The sequence below is a fragment of the Phocoena sinus genome, chromosome 14 (assembly GCF_008692025.1).
Source record: "Phocoena sinus isolate mPhoSin1 chromosome 14, mPhoSin1.pri, whole genome shotgun sequence".
NCBI classification, from domain to species: Eukaryota; Metazoa; Chordata; class Mammalia; order Artiodactyla; family Phocoenidae; genus Phocoena; species Phocoena sinus.
In genome coordinates, this window is record NC_045776.1 from 12,387,836 (window position 1) to 12,409,097 (window position 21,262).

General features: G+C 43.0%; 1 protein-coding gene across 1 annotated transcript in view; it reads left to right on the forward strand.

Annotated features, from left to right (window-relative positions):
- Positions 1 to 19,311, forward strand: part of KDSR (3-ketodihydrosphingosine reductase) — a 39,264-nt gene extending 19,953 nt beyond the window's left edge. Inside the window, exons 7-10 of the mRNA XM_032602983.1 lie at positions 5,813 to 5,896; positions 8,820 to 8,903; positions 11,388 to 11,489; positions 15,390 to 19,311. Of these exons, the coding sequence (XP_032458874.1) occupies positions 5,813 to 5,896; positions 8,820 to 8,903; positions 11,388 to 11,489; positions 15,390 to 15,509 (390 nt within the window). The 3' untranslated portion in view covers positions 15,510 to 19,311. The remainder of the gene's footprint in view (positions 1 to 5,812; positions 5,897 to 8,819; positions 8,904 to 11,387; positions 11,490 to 15,389) is intronic.
- The last annotated feature ends 1,951 nt before the right edge of the window (positions 19,312 to 21,262 follow it).

Genomic DNA, 21,262 nt, shown 5'->3' on the forward strand with positions numbered 1-21,262 from the left:
TGTATTAAATTAGAGATTTGTAGATTTGGCATTAGTGAAGGAGAATTGATGCAACCCCTGAACTTTGCAGTTAACGTGCTTTTCATTGCATAAAAATTTAATACACAGTTAGCACTACTAACATCTTCGTAGCATTACAGGCATACCTCAGAGATTTTGTGGGTTCGGTTCCGGATGCAATAAAGTGAATATCGCAATAAAGCGAGTCACATGAATTGTTTGGTTTCCCAGTGCATATAAAAGCCACGTTTACACAGTACTGTGGTCCATTAAGAGTGCATAGCATTATGTCTAAAGAAACAATGTACATTCATTCCTTAATTAAAAAATACTTTATTGCTAAAAAACGTTAACCATCATCTGAGCCTTCAGTGGGTCTTGGTAATAACATCGAAGATCACTGATCTCAGATCACCATAACAAATGTAATAATAATGAAAAAGTTTGCAATATTGGGAGAATTACCAAAATGTGTCTTAGAAACACGAAATGAGCAAATGCTGTTGGAAAGATGTTGCCAATAGACTTGCTCAGTGCAGGGTTGTCACAAACCTTCAACTTGTAAAAAATGCAATATCCGTAAAGCGCAGTAAAGCAAAGCATAATGAAGTGAGGTGTGCCTTTACTGGCCTGATGCTGTGTGTGTGTTTGTAAGATATTTTATTCTTTAACTTTTTGTTGTTGCTGTTCTTTAACATTTTTAAAGGTACCCCTTTAACAAAAAAGGTCTGTCCTTTATGACTGACTAATAAAACTAACGTATTTGAAGAAAGAGCTACTGTGTAGCTCTCAGTTTTTAGACAGATTCATTTAGCTTGATCTCAGTTTCCTTGTTTGTAAAAATGAGAAACTAAAAATTGCATTTGGCTTTCCTGATATGTATATTTTAATATCCTAAAGGAATATTGAATGTGAGTGCGTTTTATCTTCACAGCGAATAGAACATCTTGTGGAAGGAGGATGTGGTTAGGATTAGCATAAAATAAGCACTTGTCAGATGTGTATAACCTTCCTCCTCAGCTGCATGAAGTAGACTTCTGCGTTGTTGTCGCATGGGGATGCTTGGAGAGCATCTCACGTATCTTTCCAAAATCACGTACTTTAAGGTAAAATTCTTATTTCTATATACAGTTGACCTTGAACATCACACGTTTGAACTGCGCAGGCCCACTTATTTGTGGATTTCTTTCAATAAAGACTATAGTACCTCATGATCTGAGGTTGGTTGAATCCGTGGATGCAGCTCTGTGGGTACGGAGGGCCTCCTGGAAAGTTATACGTGGAATTCGGTTGTGCAGGGAGTCGGCGCCCCTGACCTCCACGTTGTTCAAGGGTCAGCTGTATACTGAAATATAACACTACATCATGATGTTAAGAAGCCCACAGGAAACTTCACTGTGGCCAATCCTCTTATAGTAAGAGTGTGATTTGAGAATCCCATTTAATGATTAAGATCAAGGGTGGATAAATTTTTTTCCTGTAAAGGGCCAGAGAATAAATATTTTAGCCTTTGAGGGCTAGATGGTGCCTAATGCAGCTACTCACACCTCTTGGGATAGCAGGAAAGCAGCCTTGTGCAAGGTTTAAATGGACGGGTGTGGCTATGTGCCAGTAGAAACACAGGCACAGGGCCATAGCTTGCTGACCCCTGATTCAGAGAGCCCCCAGAAGAGCCCTTGATGGTACATGGCAGAGTGCCACGCTGCCCAGATATTGGATGAGCAATGCAGTGCAGACGTGTTCTCGGGTCAGTGACAGAATCCCGACCTGCCACTTAGGGACTGGTAGACTGTGCTGTTCTCATCCCAAAGGAACCATTTCATTGTCATCAATGTCCTTGATCCTCTTAATCACTGACAGGTCATTGTCATATATGCTTAGCCAATGGGGCACGTATGCCTGTGAAATTTCCAACAAGAACACCGGTATTTCTTTTGTAGTTTTCACTTTGAAAAGTCCCTTTATGAATAACCGTCTTATTTTTATAACACTTTTGTGAAATATACGAGGCAGATGTTGTTACGCCACCTTCTAGATAATAAAACTGAGTCTTCAGTAAAGCCATTGGGTTGCTCAGAGCCACATCATTACCCTGTGACAGAAATAGTAACAAAGTCCATGCCTTCTCGTTCTGCCTTTTGGCTCCCTGTCTGCCTCTGTAACGTGTCTATAATTCAGGTCAGGGGTTGCCTCACCCCTTCACATCGGTCTCAGAAACCCAGTAGGAGAAGGAATAGTTTGGAATTGAAAGGTCTGCGCACGAGGGCTTTTTGTCCCCGAGTCTTGTCTTGCAGAATGACTTCAGGATTCCCTCGTTTAGGGCGAAGTGTATGATCCGGGCAGCCTGGTTTCCTTTCGGGTAGAAAGAAGATGTTAATAAAGCAGAGGGAAAAGACAGGAGCTGCTAGTCCAGACGAGTCCCTGAAGCCTCCTGATGACACGCGTGATTCACAGGCTGCAAGTGGCCGGTCTGGACTTGCTGGTCAGCTTGACTTCGCTCCGTAGTTGGACTCCATTAAAAATGCCCTCACGTAGGGCTTCCATGGTGGCACAGTGGTTAAGAATCTGCCTACCAAGGCAGGGGGCACAGGTTCGAGCCCTGGTCCGGGAAGATCCCACATGCCGCGGAGCAACCAAGCCCGTGTGCCACAGCTACTCAGCCCACGTGCCTAGAGCCCGTGCTCTGCAACAAGAGAAGCCACCGCAATGAGAAGCCCGTGCACCGCAACTAAAGAAAGCCTGCACGCAGCAACGAAAACCCAACGCAGCCAAAAATAAATAAATTAATTAATTAATTAAGAAAAAAAACCAAAAACTAAACACGTACATGGAAAGTAGCTTTGAGGGGAAGTAAATTCAGTAATCAAAATCTAGTTTGTTCATAGCGGAACTTGCATCAAAACAATTGTTTCCTTACAAACATATCCAAACTTATCCTGTTTTTGAAACCTGGATCATTTGGTCTGTTTGGCCAAGGTGATTTTTGTGTTTTTGTGAATGAAACCTTCTAGACTTAGTCAGACTCTAAGTGCTGTTTATCATTCTTTTTTGGTTTAATGAACTCTTAAATCTTCCTCTGCACCCCAGCCCTTGACCCCCAGACTAAAGTTGGACCTAGAAATGTTTTACATACAATGACTAAATTTGAAAGAATGCTTTGTTGGCTTTTTTTTTGGTCGTCCTTTTTTGACTCAGTCTTTTAGGTACAAATACATCATTTAAAGATTTTAGAAGTTGATCTTTTTGGAAAGCAGACTTCTGAGGTGGGGTGTAGCCAAAGATGTGGTAGTAGAGACCAAGTAAAAGAAAACTAGGTGTCCCCCTTTCTATTTCCCTTGGCCTCATGCCCCGCCCCCCAACCCTGTCTTTTCCCGCCATGGCCCACAAGTAAGCCGAAGCTTAAGTTCTGGAGCTTCATGTCAACAGCTGTAATCCTTCCTCCAGCCCCCATGCCTTGGCTTTGATGGAATGAGGAACAGCACACCTTAGGTGAGATAATTTTGGTAATAAGCCAGTTCTTGAGCACGTAGGGCGTCGTCTTTCTGATTGAGAATGAGGCCAGGTAGAAGGGTGGGAATGGTAGCAGGATGGGACTAGGGCAGAGCAGTGGGGGAGACAGAATGGTCAGTGAGCAGAACAAGGAAACGCAGACAGGGGCTACGTAAATGGGAATCAGTGAAGTCCTGGCTATAAATTCTTAGCAGAAGTGGGCTTGAGGAGTCAGCACTTGTCTTAGCAAGAACCAGTGAAGCCAAATTAACCTCATTTCCTTTTCTGCCGGGGTTATGGGATCAGTCGATTAAAGGAAGGTTGTAGATATAGTTTATATAGATTTTAACAAATTATTGAACCAAGGGTTTCAGGGGACTGTAAGCTCCACGAGGGCGCAGTAATAATGCAGTAAGTATTTGTTGGATAAATAAATACAGCGGTTAGGTTACTAGCCACTGGAGGTATCCAGCCATAGGTTGAGAGGGTCATTTGGCTCCATGATTGTAGGGAGGATACCAGTACCCAGAAAGGGATTGGACTGGTTTCTCCCAACCCTGACAATCTGTGCCCACCCCGGGAAAAAGCTGTTCTGGAAAGCTGTTTTAACCATTTGGAAGCTCAGCCATAACCTTGCCTTTGAGAAACACTGCTTTGACATCCTGTCTTCTGTTAGCTTAGTACCACTGCCGGGGAGGGAGCAGTGCAGAAGCGACCGCGTCTGAGCAGTCAGCTTCAGGCTTTGGGTGGGCCGTCTAATTACTGCTTATTGGCTTTTCTTTCTTTGGTGGTGTTTCTCTCTGGTCTGTGCACAGCAAAGGGCAGGGCCGTGGGAGACAGTTTTTAAAGTCAGTATCTCAAAAACAAATGGAAGAGGAATTGCTTGCTCATCAGCCTCACTGCCGGGCCGAATCCCGAGCTATTGACGAGCACGGCCGGGCCTTGAAGCTGCACGCCCCGGCGATGTTGAGTGAATGCACTCTCACGCCCTGGGTGCCTGGAACCGAACCAGCAGGACACCGTCCTCTGCTCTTGCACTACCTGGGCTGGCTGGCCAGGCTGTCCTGCCCGCGTGCTTCTCCTGCCCCTGCGGCTCCTCCGCGGCCCTGAGGACCGTGCTTCACAGAAGGAAGCAGGGAGAAAAAAAGCCAAATGTAACACAGGACCCTGGGATGCTCTCAGAGGCTGTTGCACGAGGAAGCAATATAGTATTGTCACTTGCAGCTTCCTTAAGACGCACAGTGGTCTTCCTCATGACCAGCTGCCTGTCCGCTGCCAACTTCCTTAGGCGTTTCCGTGTGGCTAAACAGTGAGCCAGAAGCAAACAAAAGTCATGGCAGAGATTCTGATGGTTTAATCCATCCTGCTTAGCGTCACTAAGCCTCAGGGCAAGATACGAGCGTGGAGCACGGGGTCAGTGGGAACGGTGTGTCCTGTCCGACCAGCAGGAGAATCTTCTAGAATTGTCGGGGGTGTGTTTATGAGTGAGGACACCCAGCAGTGAGGTAAACAAGCCTAGGATTCTGTTCCAGAGAGAGCCAGGGAGCTGGGAAGAGAAGCTGGGAAGGAGTTTGCACGTATAGATGTGGGATGAGATGGTTCACAGGTGAGGTTGTCCTGGTCTGACCTGGGGGGTCCACGCGGGGGAGCGTCCTGTCTGCTGGCCCTGTGGTGGAGGAAGTGACCCCTGAGCCCCTCATTGGCAGGGGAGTTCCTGAACCAGCACACTTCTCAGGGGATGGATATAATTCTAGACCCGGGTCTGGGGTGGCGCAAGAAGGGCATTGGGGAAGGGATTTGAATGATCTCAATATATTTTGTAGATGAAATCAACATAACGAGGGTTTGAGAAGCAGCCGTAAAGGAAAACAAACTTGTTTTCCTTCCTGATGGCCGAGGAGTAGACCTGTCCCGTGGCCTTGGCCACCGAGCCCAAGTGGTGTGCGGTGGCAGGGAGGACAAGCAGATTTCCCCTTAGCATCATCTGCTCCCCTCATGGGCAGCTCCCAGGCCCCTGGTCAGCGGGAGTGGAAGAAACTTAGAAGGAGGCGAATCTCCCTAGCTCAGGGCCAGCTGTTTTCTGGAATCGAGGTTGGGGTGAGCCTTTTGCCTTTACTTCTAAATGATCTTCAGGACCAGGAGTTTCCTGATTCACCTGGTGGTAGTTCTTCTCTTACAGAATCACCCTGTTGGTCTCACCACCTTTTGAGAAAATCAGGGCCGTATTTAGAATGTCTGCCTGGCAGCCAGTGCAGGTTGATAAGGGAGCATGCGAAATTGTATCTTGTTTACTGAAGGGGTCGATGTTGTCTCTGAAATGCAGGTGAAGCCGTATAATGTTTATGTCACAGTTGCCTACCCACCAGACACAGACACCCCCGGGTTTGCAGAAGAAAACAAAACCAAGGTAAGTATGCCTCTCTGTGCCCTGTTTCGAGTTTTGAACGTAGGAAACCCGTTTTCCCATTTTCTGTCTTTCCACCCTTCGGCCTGGGGGCATTTTCATCAGTCAGAAAATTGAGTTCCTTTCAATTTATGTGCTTGCAAGAGGCCTCCGAACTTTCTGGAACTTTCATTTAGAGTCTTGGAGGATGTAGCCCTATTTCCAAAGGCCATTTTTGCTAAGAATCTTCAAGCTTTAATTAATAAGGTGTTTGCTTTCTGATTGAGAGTACAGCTTGTATTTTAACTAACAAGATAATACTCTTTAAAAATAATATTTTCTCCCCGGCCTTAAATACATTTAAACACCTGAAATGGTTGCCAATCCGTTGTCTCCACACGGGGGTCTAATGGGCGCCTAAGACTTAACATTTACAAAACGAAACTTGCGATTCCCTCTCCTTCCCCCCTTATTATTTTCCATCTCATTACCCGGCGCCTACCATTCCCCCAGCTGCTCAGTCTGGAAACCGCGAGGCCAGCCTTGATTCCTCCTCTCACACCACACATCCAGCTGACATGCACATCCTCTGGGCTCTGTTCTCAGAATTTATCCCAAATCCGACCTTTTTTTTAACTGCACATATCACTACCATCCCAGCAGTGAGAACCGGTGATGTTTTTGCCTGAACTTCTCTCATGGTCTTCAGCCTGGTCTGCCTGCTCCTTTTCTTACCCAGCTGGGGTCTGTTCTTCATAAAGTAGCTAGTGATCCTTTTAAAGCCCAAGTCAGGTCTTGTCACTCCCCTGGTCAAACCCCTCCTGTGTAAAAAAAAAGCCAAAAAACAAAACTGAAAAAAAAAAAAACCCCAAAAGATCAAAACCTCCTGTTCAGCACAGTCCTGTAGAATGTTCTAGAATGGTGGAAATGGTCCTGCACGCTCCTGTATGGAAGTCACATTGTGGCTGTTGAACACTTGCAGTGCAGCTAGTGGGACCAAGACACTGGATTTCTAATTTTATTTCATTTTAAGTCATTTAAAGTTAGAATTAAATAGCACATGTTGGTGTTGGCTGTATATCAAAGAGTGCAGCTCCCCTAGCTCCCAGCGTGCCTGGAATAGAATCCAGAGGCCTCGAGCCTTTTGGGTCCCACACTGTCTGGACCTCGGCCACCTGTCCACAGCATTTTCTCCTCTCCTTGGCCTTAGCCACACCAGAGCCCTGTCTGTTCCTTGAGCTTGCCTGGCCTGTTCGTACCTGCAGGCTTTGCTCTTGCCATCCTCTCTCAGGATATTCAAATGGATCTTCCTCCTGTGTTTCTTTCCATCTCTGTGCAGCCTTCATCTTGGAGAGGACTTCCCTGACCCTCTGTTATCTCAAGTATCCCTCCCGTGAGATGTGAATCCTCTTCCCTGGCCTTATTTTTCTCTAGAGCGTTCATCACCTCTGGACACTAACATTAATACAGCGACTGTCAGTCATCCTGAGCTGAATGCCAGCTCTGCACTTTGTTCAGATGGACCTGCCTTGACACGTGGTGGGCACTCTCTGAGCAAACAAAGTGGGGGAGAAAGGAATCAATCAGAACTTATCCCCTTGAACTGGGTATTGATGTGTTTTCCGCTCTTTTATAGTGATGCTTACTAAGTGTGAATCTGAACAGCATAAAAATGGGCACTTATGCTCCATGGGCTGTATATCTGCAACAAGATGTTTATGATTTAGAAGCTTTTTCTTCTATGCATTTCTCTTTGGCGCTGCCTCTTAAAAATTACTACTATTTCAGAGAAGTAAATTTAAGCCAAATGAGTAAGGGGAATCTGCTAAGCAGATTTGCAACATTTGGTAAGTGGTCTTTTAGGCAGAAGCCAAAGCTGACAAAGGACGGTGATTTCCCTGTGAAGATTTGATTCTGTTGTTAAATTGGGGTTTTTTGTGTTTCCTCCACTAAAATGTCAGGCTGACTTCTTTGGGTAAATAAAATTCTACCTTGATCTGCGGGTCCCGTAGGGGGCGCCGTAGTGCCTTTAAATCTCCTGAGTATCTGGCCATACATGGTTATGTTAGCCTGGGGGTCTGGAAGAATCAATGGTGGCACCTTCAAAAGGGCTTTTCTGTGACAAAGTGAGAGAGTGGCATGGACATATATACACTACCAAACGTAAAATAGATAGCTAGTGGGAAGCAGCCGCATAGCATAGGGAGATCAGCTTGGTGCTTTCTGACCACCTAGAGGGATGGGATAGGGAGGGTGGGAGGGAGGGAGACGCAAGAGAGAAGAGATATGGGCATATATGTTTATGTATAGCTGACTCACTTTGTTATAAAGCAGAAACTAACACACCATTGTAAAGCAATTATACTCCAATAAAGATGTTTTAAAAAAAGGGCTTTTCTGTTAATTTAGGTTCATCAAGAAACACTTGACTTTTATGAGCACTGTGCTATTCTATTTTAAGAAAATATGTTCTGTTTTTTATTTTATTTTATTTTTTCAAGCCTACATGGTAAATAAAATTTATTGTTTCATGCCATTTAAGGCTTAAGTTTTGAAACTTCTAACTGAAACTCCCTTCTAAAGAATTTTTGAGCACATGTGTTGCATGTCGCTCCAAAGAAGAGTTTTTAAAAATGAAAATAAAGACAGGGCAAGGTATTTTTTTTCATTTTTTAAACTTAAGCTCTGATGGTCCTCATTGGAACTGAGACACATCCCACAGAGAGTAGCTGGGGTCTTCTTGTCTTGCTTCAGCTACTGGGCTGAATTTTATACAGTAACCAGTAATCAGTAAACTGATTTGAAATCTAGATAGAGATAATTCTAAAAACAGGAATCAGTTCAAAGGCAGAAAACTGGAATTATGTATAGATTTGGGGAGGAGGGCTGTAAAATTATTTTTTAACTTGGTGGGCAGTAATGGTATGTCTATTTTTTTCACCTTTAGCCTTTGGAGACTCGTCTTATTTCAGAGACCACATCTGTTTGCAAACCAGAACAAGTGGCCAAACAAATTGTTAAAGATGCCATAGTAAGTAAAAACCTTGTTTCCTTTTATTAATAGTTAACAGTACTGTATTTCCAAAAAGATATTTTTCTCAGGGCTTATTTCAAAATATAAATTATTGGGGTTTTGTGGTGAGTTAAATTCATCATATCTAATATTAGATTGTACTTTTCTTCCCTTGTTGATTCCATGTTGATTAGTAGGTTCTGGAAACTAGTACTATATCTTAATCTTAGGAACAGATTGATCAGTCTGAGAACTTCGGTTCTTTGAAAGGAAAATGAGACTTAACCTGTGATGTGTAAATGGTATGTACTATATACTGTATGCGGCATGTTGTCCTCTTCTTTCCTGCAGTATTTTCAGTTTTAGATTATTTTAGGTGTCTTACTGCCAGATGTGTTGATGAAGGATGTTTCTTTCACCTTCCTGCTTCCCAGTATCCTTTTCCCAAATGTTTACTAATAAGAAAGTGCCACAAGCCCACTGGGCCATCATCCTGTCAACTCAGCTAATGCACTTCCAGGCTACCGAGTTTATTCTGAGTCAGAAATGGTATTTTTAGAAACCAGGTGCTATCTGTAGGACACCGTATGTGCCGCAAGCTTTTTGGCAACATTCCCGTTAACCCCCATGCAGAAAAGTATACACGTACAGGGGATGTCTGTAAACCTTAGGACCCATTGAATTTAGGAAATTTGGGGACGATTGAATGAGAAGCGTCAGGAGGCTGGGCCTTGGCCTGGAAGGAACGTCCGTGCCGTTGCATGTTCAGGCTGAGCCGAGCAGAATACAGGAAGCATCGAAGGCTATTAAAATATCTGCAGAAGTGGGGAGAACTTTGCCCTGATTGTGTTCAAAGGCATAGAAAGAGGGCACCAGCGGATTGGGCGGACTTTGTTTTTCCTGCTTATCTCAAGTCAAAGCAAACACACTCCATGTTTTTAATGATCCGAAGCAGCTCTTCGTATTTTGGCAGGATTCATTTAATCTGGTGGTTCTCACGCTTTTTCATTTCTTGACTCTAAAGTTGTCGACAACCCCAGAGAACTTTTGTTTCCATGGGTGATATATTTGCCGTATCACAAATTGAAACTGCGTCATTTAAAAAATATGTATTCATTTAAAATAACAATGGTAAATCCATTATATTTTAATGAGCATTTTTTATAACAAAAATTATTTTTCAAAACAAAATTTAGTGAGAAGGGTGGTGGTGTTTTACATTTCACTGGTTCTTTAATGTCTGTGTTAATAGAGGACAGCTGGATCCTCATAGCTTCTGCATTCGGTCTGCTGTAACGTGTCATTTTGAATGAAGGATATAAAGTAGATCTGGCCTTACGGAGACATATAGTTGGAAGGGGAAGGAATATGTTATAGGCTTCTCAAATAATGGTGCACATTCTTATTTATTTTTGGGGAGGGACATAAAACCTAAACTGGATGAATAGTAGTTTCTTAAAGGTTAGTTGCAATGTGAAATTGAAACTCTATCAATGAACTTCTTGTTCTCTGTTACGTGTTGCATTGGTCTGCCTTGCACTTTGAATGTTTTGTACCCATTCATGGTTTTGTAACATCATGCATTAGTCATTTGGAAAATATGGATTCCTTGAGTTATCAAAAAAATGACATTCATTACTATCACTGCTGATCTTATTATAAAAGTCTTTCTGTATTGGGAAGCTGACAGTCTCAAAATGGCAGATATACATTTTCCCAATTCTTAATTTTTCCTTGAAGTCTCAGATTTGAACATTGATCACAAAAGCTGCCAGTTTTCCTTGAAGCGACAGTCCTTTCATTCATTTTCTGCGAAGTATCTTCCGGATACCCGTGTTTGAATAACCACAGATTGTCCGTCCATGGTTCTTGCATGTAAAAATAGTGTTCTGCAGAAAAAGCAGGACCTTTCCTGACTACGGTTGGAGGAGGGCTCTTCTTCAAGGCATCTGTCCCCTTCCATGTGGATTTGTCACAGAATATTAAGACATGTCCTCAAGTGTTGAGATTTAACGAAACGATTAATTTTACCGCTTTATCAAGGGCATTTTTAAGCAAAACTGACATTTAAAAATTTTTTGGAGATTTAAACAATTTCTGTTTTCTTTGTGTATTTATTTATCACTGCAAGTGTGTGTGGCAGTGGAGAGGCACCACCAGTGTGGTCTGTGCTAATGAGACAGCAGTTTTGCCTGTCAGTGCAAGTGTCACTGGGTGAAAAAGGCATTTAACATCTTAGTATCATCATGACAGTCGTGTTGTCCTCGGGGAAGGGTCTCAGGACACTCAGGGTCCATGGATCCACATTTTGAGAAGTGGCTGTTCAGCCATCCCAGCCCATCTGCTGAGGCCACGTTCGGCTCTGAGCTGCGACATGTGCTTTGTTACCCTCTCCTCCTACCTGAAGTGAACAGACACACGTCATTGTTTCCAACGTGACTGAGTTGATTCCTTCCCATGTCGCTACTATTGCCTCTGTCTTTTCTTTTCCTTCTGTTTTAGCAAGGAAATTTCAACAGTTCCATCGGCTCAGATGGGTACATGCTCTCGTCCCTGACCTGTGGAATGGCTCCGGTAACTTCCATCACTGAAGGGCTCCAGCAGGTGAGCTGAGCTGTGCCTAGGCCTCCGGACAGATGGACACACAGACAGACAACAGGCGCCTCTCAGTGAACCTCAATGAGAAAAGGCTAAAGGAAGACATAGCCACTTTACATGAGGATGTGAAGAATTTTTATTGAAGTATCAACTTTTTTCTTCCTTTACCTGGGAGAAGTAAAAAGGAAGTAGGTTAAAGCTGTAACTTGAGGAATTTAGTCTGGGAAGAAGACTTTCATGCTGGGTACTGTGGATATAGAGAGAAAACACTGTCTCTGCTATTGGGGTGTTAATCTGGGTTCTCCTCTGAGAATCACTCATCTTCTGTGTTTGAAAAATGGAAATCTCTGTCACTAGGGGGATGGGGTGGACTTGCCTGAAAGTCCTGGAATATTAGACTGGAACAATTTCCTGTGGGTCAGGCCACAGAAGCTTAGGGAGATAAGTCAGGGATTCAACGCAATCCCTGCCCTCACGGAAATTATAGTTCATCCAGAACACACACAAAAGTTAACTGCTCCTTGATGAGCCGGGTGCCGTGTTTGCTACTGGAGCATCAGAGGTAAGGCAACCTCTCTGACCTCAGGGGGCTTGCAGTCTAGAGGGAGAGACTGATAAGAATGGTGAGGCCAGTGCAGTACAGTGTGATGAGAGTTACAACAGAGGAATTGCTCTAGAAAGACCAAGCTGAGGCTGATGGAGGGTAGGAGGAGGGCAGGGAGGGGTGGGAAGGCCACTGAGCAGGGGCTGCCCCCACTAGTGGGCAGTTTATGACAAAGCGCTACGCTAAATGTGTAGTCGATGTGCAGTCGACCACATCCAGATGGAAAGTCCCCGGGACTTAGGTGTTGATTTTCCTCCCTCTTCTCTTCTCACTGTGATTCTCTCTTAAGAGTAGATGCTGGGGACTTCCCTGGCTGTCTAGTGGTTAAGACTCTGCTCTTCCGCTGCAAGGGGTGCGGGTTCGATCCCCGGTCGGGGAACTAAGATCCCGCGTGCCGTGCGGCCAGGAAAAGAAAAAAAGAACGAGCCACTACATTTCTTTTAGATGTTTTCCCTGGGCTGTGACTTTACGTCTGAAGTTCAACAAGTCCACAGGAAGACTTTATAGTATTTTCCCCAGCATCCTGCCCCCTGCCTTCTGTCAGCAGTTCTGTATTCCCTGCCCCCGTGATCAGTGTTCACGTTCACTTCCGAGACCAACCAGAAATGGGCGTGTCATTGCCCACCCAGCTTCTCCTGCCCCTCACATCGGGGCAGCTCTTGTCTGCCCGCCCTCTCGTCTGGGTCAGCCCACTTTCCTGGCCCTGTCACTGCTCGTGCAGCTCAGACCAGGACACTCCGTGCCTGAGGCTCTGTGCGCCAGAGGTTGTGAACCGGGGAGCCACGCGCCTGTGAAACGTTCTGTTTGGTCCATCTGGTATGAGCCTGCGTGTGGAAATAGAATAGTTTCAAAATTAGATTTACGTTCAAAGTCAAGATTTTGGACTTTTCTTGGAGACCCAGCAGCCCAGGGTCTGCATTCTCACCTGGCATCACCGGCTGGCACGGATGCACAGGACACAGACTCCCAGCCCCTGTGGCGCGGCCCTCTGACCTCCGGCCCTGTCACCCCCTCTTCCTTCTCCTCTTGCCCCTCCTCTTCTTTCTGCCACTTTGTCATTGTCCCTCCATCCCCACTTTCCTTTGACCAACTTCCAACCTTCCCTTCAAGGCCTCACCTTAAACGTTGCTTTTTCCAGAAATCTCCATGACTGGGTGAAATGCCTTGGACTCACCCCTATTTTAGCCTCTGATTATGCTGTAGTATAATTGCTTTTTTTTGTGTTTTTTTTTTTTTCATTCCCTTAAGTTAAAAAAAAATTTTTGACTTCATTTATTTATTTTGCGGTACGCGGGCCTCTCACTGCTGTGGCCTCTCCCGTTGCGGAGCACAGGCTCCGGACGCGCAGGCTCAGCGGCAATGGCTCACGGGCCCAGCCGCTCCGCGGCATGTGGGATCTTCCCGGACCGGGGCACGAACCCGTGTCCCCTGCATCGGCAGGCGGACTCCCAACCACTGCGCCACCAGGGAAGCCCTGACTTTATTTTTTAGAGCAGTTTTAGGGTTATAGAAAATGTGAGCGGGAATTAGTGAGTTGCTGCAGACCCTCTCTTCCCCTCCCCCCTCCCTATTATTAACATCTTGCCTTAGTGTGGCCGCACTGTTACAATTGATGAGCCAGTATTGATACATTATTACCAACTGAAGTCCATAGTTTGCACTAGGGTTTATTCATGGCGTTATCCATCCATCCTGTGGGTTTTGACAAATGTAGAATGACATGTATCTACCATTGCAGTGTCATACAGACTATTCTCTGCCCTGACGTTCCCCTATGTCCACCTGTTCATCCCCCACCCCCCTTCTGAACCCCTGGCAACCCTTGATCTTTTTACTGTCTCCAGAGTTTTCCTTTTCCAGCTTCCCTTTGGTTTTTACATTTTTCAAAATTATCCTTGCGCACACTTCAGAGAATCAAATTGTTTTTAAGACTCATTATGAGAAACAGCAAACCCTCACCCCATATCCCAAGTTTCACCTTTCTCAGGAGCAGTCAGGCTGTCCTCTTAGCTGGACCTTCTGACCTTCACCTCCTTATCTCTAGGCAGATACTTACGTGGCCGCTTCCACTTGATTTCTCAGTTCTGGATCAGGTACTAGCTCCCCTCTGAAGGATGAGGATGGAGCTCTCCTTTTTCCACCCTGTCCCACCTGCTCACACCCGCCTCTCCTCCGTCCCCACCCTCCCTTTTTAGTGATATTGTGATTTTGGTTAGATCTGTATTGAGATAACCATCCTTAGGGCTATTTAAATGCTCTTCACAGCTGAGCTATGTAATGCACAGAACTAATTTTCCTTTCTTATACAACCTTTTGTTTTCCCTGAAACTATTGTTGGCCTTTTTAATGTATTATTTCTGTGTATTATTCCTAATGACTGTCTTCATCTCCTCTCAGAAATACCAGATACTCTGTCAGCTTCACCACTGGAAGGAATGCCTCCTGGTGCCTTCTGACCTGCCTGTCAGGAGTGGCTGCCCCCAGTCAGGTGCTTAGCTGACCCCGGCCTCCCCTTCACGGTCATCCTGGGGGACCCGTCTGCCTCTCTTGGGTATTGGGTCCCCTGCCTTCTGCGTCACAGGACATTGCCTTTCTTTGTTGACACCGCTCTCTTTGGCTGTTTACCTCTCCTGGTAGCTTCCTAAAAAAAGCGTGCTGGGGAGGCAAATTTTTTGAGGCTTTGTGTATCTGAAACTATTTCTCTTTAAAATTTCCACTTACAGGTGTTGTAGTGAGAGTTCTTTAGTGGAAAGAGTGAAAATTAATGGATATGGTTAATTGCTGTCTTAACCCTGAAATAGTAATTGCCCTTTTTCAGTTGGTTGTCTGCCCTGGTATGGAGTGTGCTGGTGGAGGCTGGCACTGGGCTTTCTCACCACAGTGCTCTCAGCACCTAGTGTAGGGTCTGCCTTTTATGATCAGAACATAAACCTTAAACCAAAAAGCCTTGATTATAGCTTGGATATTTGAGGTGCTGCGCTGGATCTACCCTAGCTCAGAGAACCCCAAGACTACTAAGAATCCCTATTTTGTTCTTTGTATAATTTGCATATATTAACTGGACAGATGTTTTGTCGTTACCTGTCTGGCAGGCCCTGTGCTGTGCAGTGGCTCAGAGCAGACAACTTCTGTTCTCCGTGTTCTGCTGGCACTTACAAATTTTTCATTATACGTACTCATCCTTGGAGCAGATTGGAAGATGCGTCTTAGAAACTATTTATCAGAGACATATCCTAAAATCCCTTGAAATGGATGATTGCGTCGTCTTGTTGCATGAGCTCAAAGGTCTCTTTGTCTTGCAGGTAGTCACCATGGGCCTTTTCCGTACGATTGCTTTGTTTTACCTTGGAAGCTTCGACAGTATAGTTCGTCGCTGCATGGTGCAGAGAGCGAAATCTGAAATTGCAGACAAAACTGCCTAATCCTTATCCCTTGGGAAAAGACTTTCTAAGTAATTTGACCAGCTTGCTGCTAAACGGGACGCAGTTTTTGGCCTGCAGACATTCATGTCTTGCTTTTGAATCTGTGAGATTGGACCAGTGCTCTTCAGAAACCTGGCTGCAAGCAGGGGGATAGACGTTCAACTCCAGAGAATATTATTAATACTATGCAAATTTGGAGCAGGAGACCACTTGATTCTCCGAGGCGGAGAAGTGATGGTAAGGGAATTCATAGCGTGTGAGCAGGGTAAATGACAGGATTCCAGAGTGATCACTGAAAATTTTTTTCTATTTATTCTTTTTTTTCCCTGGTAGAGATCAAGTCCAGAAATGTACTTTCCAAGCACTTTTTTTAAGCTTTCATGAGAGGCAGTTTATGGGTTCCTGGGGCCTTTTTCTTTTCTTTTTTCTTTTTTTTTCTTTTTAACTTGGTGTATTTTATTCCAGATGCATTTTATACATTGCCGCTGTGTCTGAGTGCATAGTAACGTCCCTCACTTACTCTGTTGCTGGTGGACTCTCGTGGCTTCTCTCTCTTTGATCCCATAAAACTACAAGGGGGATGGGAGAGGGCAATGCAGTGGAACAAAGGAGATAAATATTTTCCAGTTGGAAAAAATAATGCTTTCTTGTCTTCTTTAGACTCAAATGCTTAGGGCACTGTTCATTTTTCATTTACTGGGAAAGGCAGGCTCCTAAAATGTTTTCTGAAGAGAAGTCAAATCTTAGAAGCTTAAAAGTTTACAATTTCTTCAATAGCCATGATGACCTGAAGCTCACCCATGCCATTGTAGTGTCTTATTCTTCCCATGTCTTCCTTTCCAATTTTGCTTATACTGCTATAATATTTTTGTAAAAAAAAAGAGAAGACCAGTTTTTTTTGACTTGACTTTTTAAATTAATTAATGAATTTATTAAAGCAAATGAAAAAATCAGAAAGCGTGACCTTTGTCTCCTCGTAGCATATATGTAGCTTTTAAGAAAGGCTGATGATAGCATGTTTCAGTTTTATTCATTAAGAAAAAAAATGTAGGACGACAAGGCCGATGTTGAAGATACTCGTTTTTGAAATAAAATGATCACCCTGTTCTTTCTATGACTCTCCCACTGACCCTGAGAACATCCTCTCTGTACCACATGTTAAGAAAGCCCAGCCATCACTCTCACCGTAGAGACCTGGAAATCCTGTTGGTCCCCTGAGTTTTGTTTCGAGTTGCCAGGCTCCGTTGTCCATTGGTTGGATTTCCACAGCAAGTGCCTCTGTTGAGTTTTAGCCACCGCTACCTGCTTCGCTCTGTCATTGTATATGTTCCTCCGACTTGAGGGCAGTCACCTCCATTGTAACGCTGTGTCCCCTTCCCTGTGCATACACAGTAAGTTTATACCACCTTCCAGTTCCTTTTGGTGAGAAAAGACCACTGCTTTTGAAGAAGAAACTTTTTTTTATTGTTTAAAAAAAACAACACAAAAGGTTGTTTCGGTAACAGTACAAAACAATACAATTCTACAAAAGATTAAAGACCTAAAAATTATTGCCGATCTTTTTTGTTTTGAGTTTTTGAACTCTTGACTTTAAAATGACTTAATTTTTACAAAGTAAGATGTCTAATGGCTTTAATCCATGGTGTCTTTTTGAAAGACATGAGAATGGCACATTTTCAAACACTGACAAAGACAGAAGAAATTATTATTTAATATATAAGGTGCTTGGGATGACTTCATTGCAGTTTATGGGGCTGGTTTGAACCCATAATGGTTTCATGAATCTTTCAGTCTTAGAGAGCCATCATCTGCAAAGTTGAGTCATATCAGGCAGCCTCTGAAAGGGAGTAAAGGCTGTGTTCTCCTAATTCACGGATACAAATTAATGGCTGGGTGCTTCTCAATTTTATTCTTTTCTCATAAATGTTCCTTGAATGTTGGCACCTTCTACTGAAGGTCTATATTAAAATCTAGTCCCAGGTGATGCCTCATTTAATAAAATTAACTATTTTGCAATAGTTATTTCAATATACATTTCTCAAGGTATCCTCAGAGAGAACACTGTGACTCCAGGTCATCTACTGCATTAACAAATTTGCAATCCCCTGTTCCACGGTGGGGAGATATCCCCAACCCAAATGAAGCTCAGGCATGAGAGCAGATTTGTGGAGGTTGTAGTATCAGGGAATGGGCTGCTTTGTCAGAGATGGCAAAGGTCTACATTCTTGTAACCAAAAAGCTTTGAAAACTGAGGTGTTCCTTTTTTTCTCCCTAAATTTGGTGCCATAATTCATTTGATAGCAAAACCTGACTTGAACTGACTTGAGATTATTATAGTTTTTATTTATGCCACTCCATGGGCTGTTCATTAATTTTGTCCGAAGAAATACCAATGAGTTTGACTTACAGGGATTACCCCAGACTCTGTGGAGATGTTTTGTAATATCCAGTATATGCCCCATACTACCTTTTTAAATGCAAAAAAAAAAAATGATGAATTCTGAAACACATCTGGCCTGAAGGGCTTTGGATGAGGGATTGTAGACACTTAAGCAGCATCACATAACGATCTGGCTTCATCCAAAACATGAAAATATTACACGGCAAATTCTATTTTTTATCCTTTTTGGCTCAATTCTTGTACAACCTTTTTTTATACTGACTTGCTTTTTTGCTCAGGGGAAGAAGAGAAAGCCTGAGTAAGATTGTTAGGGAAACTACTGGCTTTTTTTTAAGGATTGCATTGATTCAACACTTTCTGTTGTACCCAGAAGTGGGTATGTCTTACTTGTGGCAGAAGAAGTTCAATGATAATTCTGTTGAAATGTGGGTTCTCTCTGTGTGAGACATAGGTTATTATGTGAGTTTCAGTTCCAAGTGTCTGCCTCTGCTAGGTTGGGGGGTACTGTTTTATTATAATGTATTTGTGAGTATATTTATTTTAAAATGCTTAACGTTACTCAGCCTTAGAAATTCCAAAATATGTTCAAGGACCCTCTATCATTGAAAAAGGTGTAAAAACAATTCTCATTTATTTTTACAAAAACAAAGTCAAGAGAGTTGTTCTTTATGTTTTAAAATTTAATTTTTACACCTGAAAGGAGAAGAAACTAAAAATGCTGTTAGTGATGGTCCCTTTATACGAACACATATATGTTTAATTATGTCTCTATTTGGATCTGTTAAGCCATATATTGTTGATTCTTAGGAGTAAACATTTGAGAGACCATTTCTAATATTTAGATGACAAGAGCATTTTGATCACAGTTACTTAGATGCAAAGAATTGTATGTCTTTGTCTTTCTAGAAGTCAATACCATAATAATTTTTTTTCTTACTGAATTGTATCATCAACAGATTTAATTTTATTACATCATATTCCACTTTAAACGTGTCTTAACTCACTTGAGGACGCTTAAAAGATTCACACTTTTGGACATAAAATGTTTTGAATCTTTCTCATTTCCTTATCTTCTTAGTGACTCAGCTTTGAAAAAATACCTACTAACCATAACCTTCCATATTCTGGACTAAATCTTGTTTAGTTCAGACCAGTGATGGCAGATTTGGTATTTTGAAGAGGAGGTAATAGCTATTATATTTTACACTTGCTTGATGTGACAACTCTAAAGACATTTTTAAACTGTTAAGAGTGCCTATGGCTATTTTGATATATATTAGAACCTGTGTTTGCTACTTTAGAAGCTTTTGTGGCAGAATTGTAACCTGATTTTCATATCTTGTATTTCTGAATCACAACAAGAAATAAATGGGGAACACGCTTTACAGATTCAAAAACTTCTTTTTTAGAAATGTCCATTTTTTTAAAGAGATGTTTAAACAAAACACAAACCTCTTTCATAATGTTATCCTAACCTTGCATCTTAAACACTTGACAAGGCTTGATTTACATCACTTTTTTAGGAAGTAATATTTTCACGGTAAGTATTTCGTATTCTGGGCCCTCGTTTCAAATGTGTTCAGTGTTTGTTTGACTCCAGTGTGGGATATATGAGTCAAAGAGTAAGAAATGTGGAATTTAATAAAATTTCTTAAGTAATTATGTTTCATACACAAATAAATTGATTTCCTGTACTTTAAAGCTTCATATTCCAACAATGAAATATCTCCTAGACTCTTGAAGGGCATAGAAGAGAGATACGGGAAAGGACACGCCTTAATATTTATTTCTCCGTCCTTAAATAGAAAAATTTTGGTCACATTGAGAAGAGATGCTTTGGATGTCTTGATTGGCAAACTTAACCTGTCTTTAAATTTGAGCAACTTATATATGTAAATGGCATAGATATCACTTCTATAATTTTTTATGTTTGGACGTTTAAAAAGAGAAACATTTCCTGACCTCTGTTCCACTCCTGATTTTATACACCCCATTTTTCCTCCTTCAACATGTATTTATTGAGTGCCTGTGACGAGCTCGGTATCCAGGCGCCAGGGATATGACTTTGCATAAACAATCTGTCCCTCCCTCGTGGCAATTACATTTCTTATTTCCCTCCTGCCTTCATCCCTCTGAAGGCTCTTACAAGCCTTACGAGAGGAAGGGGAACCACTCCCCATTCCTTTCTTCAGGCCTCTGAATTTTATGCCACAATTATTTGAATGCCAGGCACTATTCTAGGCTGGGAATGCACAAAGGCAAATATGGTCCCTGCCCTCAAATAGTTTATAATCTAGGGAGAAAGACACACGCCAGAAATTACATGGTGATCCAACAATAGCTATGATTAAGGTATCATAACATTTGAAAACGTAACCCGTGCTAGTCACTGTTGTGAGTGCTTTGCATTTTACTCATTTAAATCATCCACTAACCCTACCAGTGGTACCTTTATATCCCCATGTTATAAATGAGGACACAGGCACAGAGCGGGTGTAAGTAACTAGGTTAGGGTCGCGGCTGCAAAGCCAGGATCCACACCAGTTTTCTGTCTTCGAAGCTCCTAGCCTGCGTACGAAACCTCTTCTAGTGGCATAAGTGGAATCCTAGGACTGCCCAGGATAGTCGGGGATGATCTCACAGGGGAGAAAGTTGTTGAGGTAAACCTTGAGGAATGAGTATGAATTTGCCACAGGAAAGTCGGGTTCCTTTCAGGGAGATGAGCAGATGTGCAAAGGCAAAAGACATGCGAGATCTTGGCGTATTCCAGAAAGCATATAGAGGTGATGTGGCTACAAGAAGGGAAAGTGGAAGGATTGGGTGGGTGTCCAGGGGGTAGGCTTGGGTCACATCATTCCATGCGCAGGAGTTGAGATTTCGGCCTCTGAAGAGCTTTGAGCAGAACTATGAAATGGCAAGATTTAGAAAGATCATGGTTCCCTTTGAAATTCAGGCGTTGCTGAGCCCTTGCGCCTTGGAATAAACATTTCTCATTACTTTGGAAAAAAACATATTAAGATAGAAGATAAACATATTGCTAAGGGTTGAATTGTGTGTCCTCAAAAGATGTTGATGTCCTAATCCCCAGTACCTGTGGATGTGACCTTATTTGGGAATGGGGTCTTCATAGATACAACCAAGTTAAGATGAGGTTATTAGGGTCCTAATCCAATGTGACTGGTGACCTCATAAAAATAGGAGAAAACAGACACACACAGGGAGGATGCCACAGGAGGACAGTGGTACAGATCGGAGTGAAGCAGCTGCAAGCCAAAGATTGCCAGCCCCCAACGAAAGCTAGAAAGAGGTAAGGAAAGATTTTTCCCTAGAGCCTTCAGAGGAGCATGGCCCT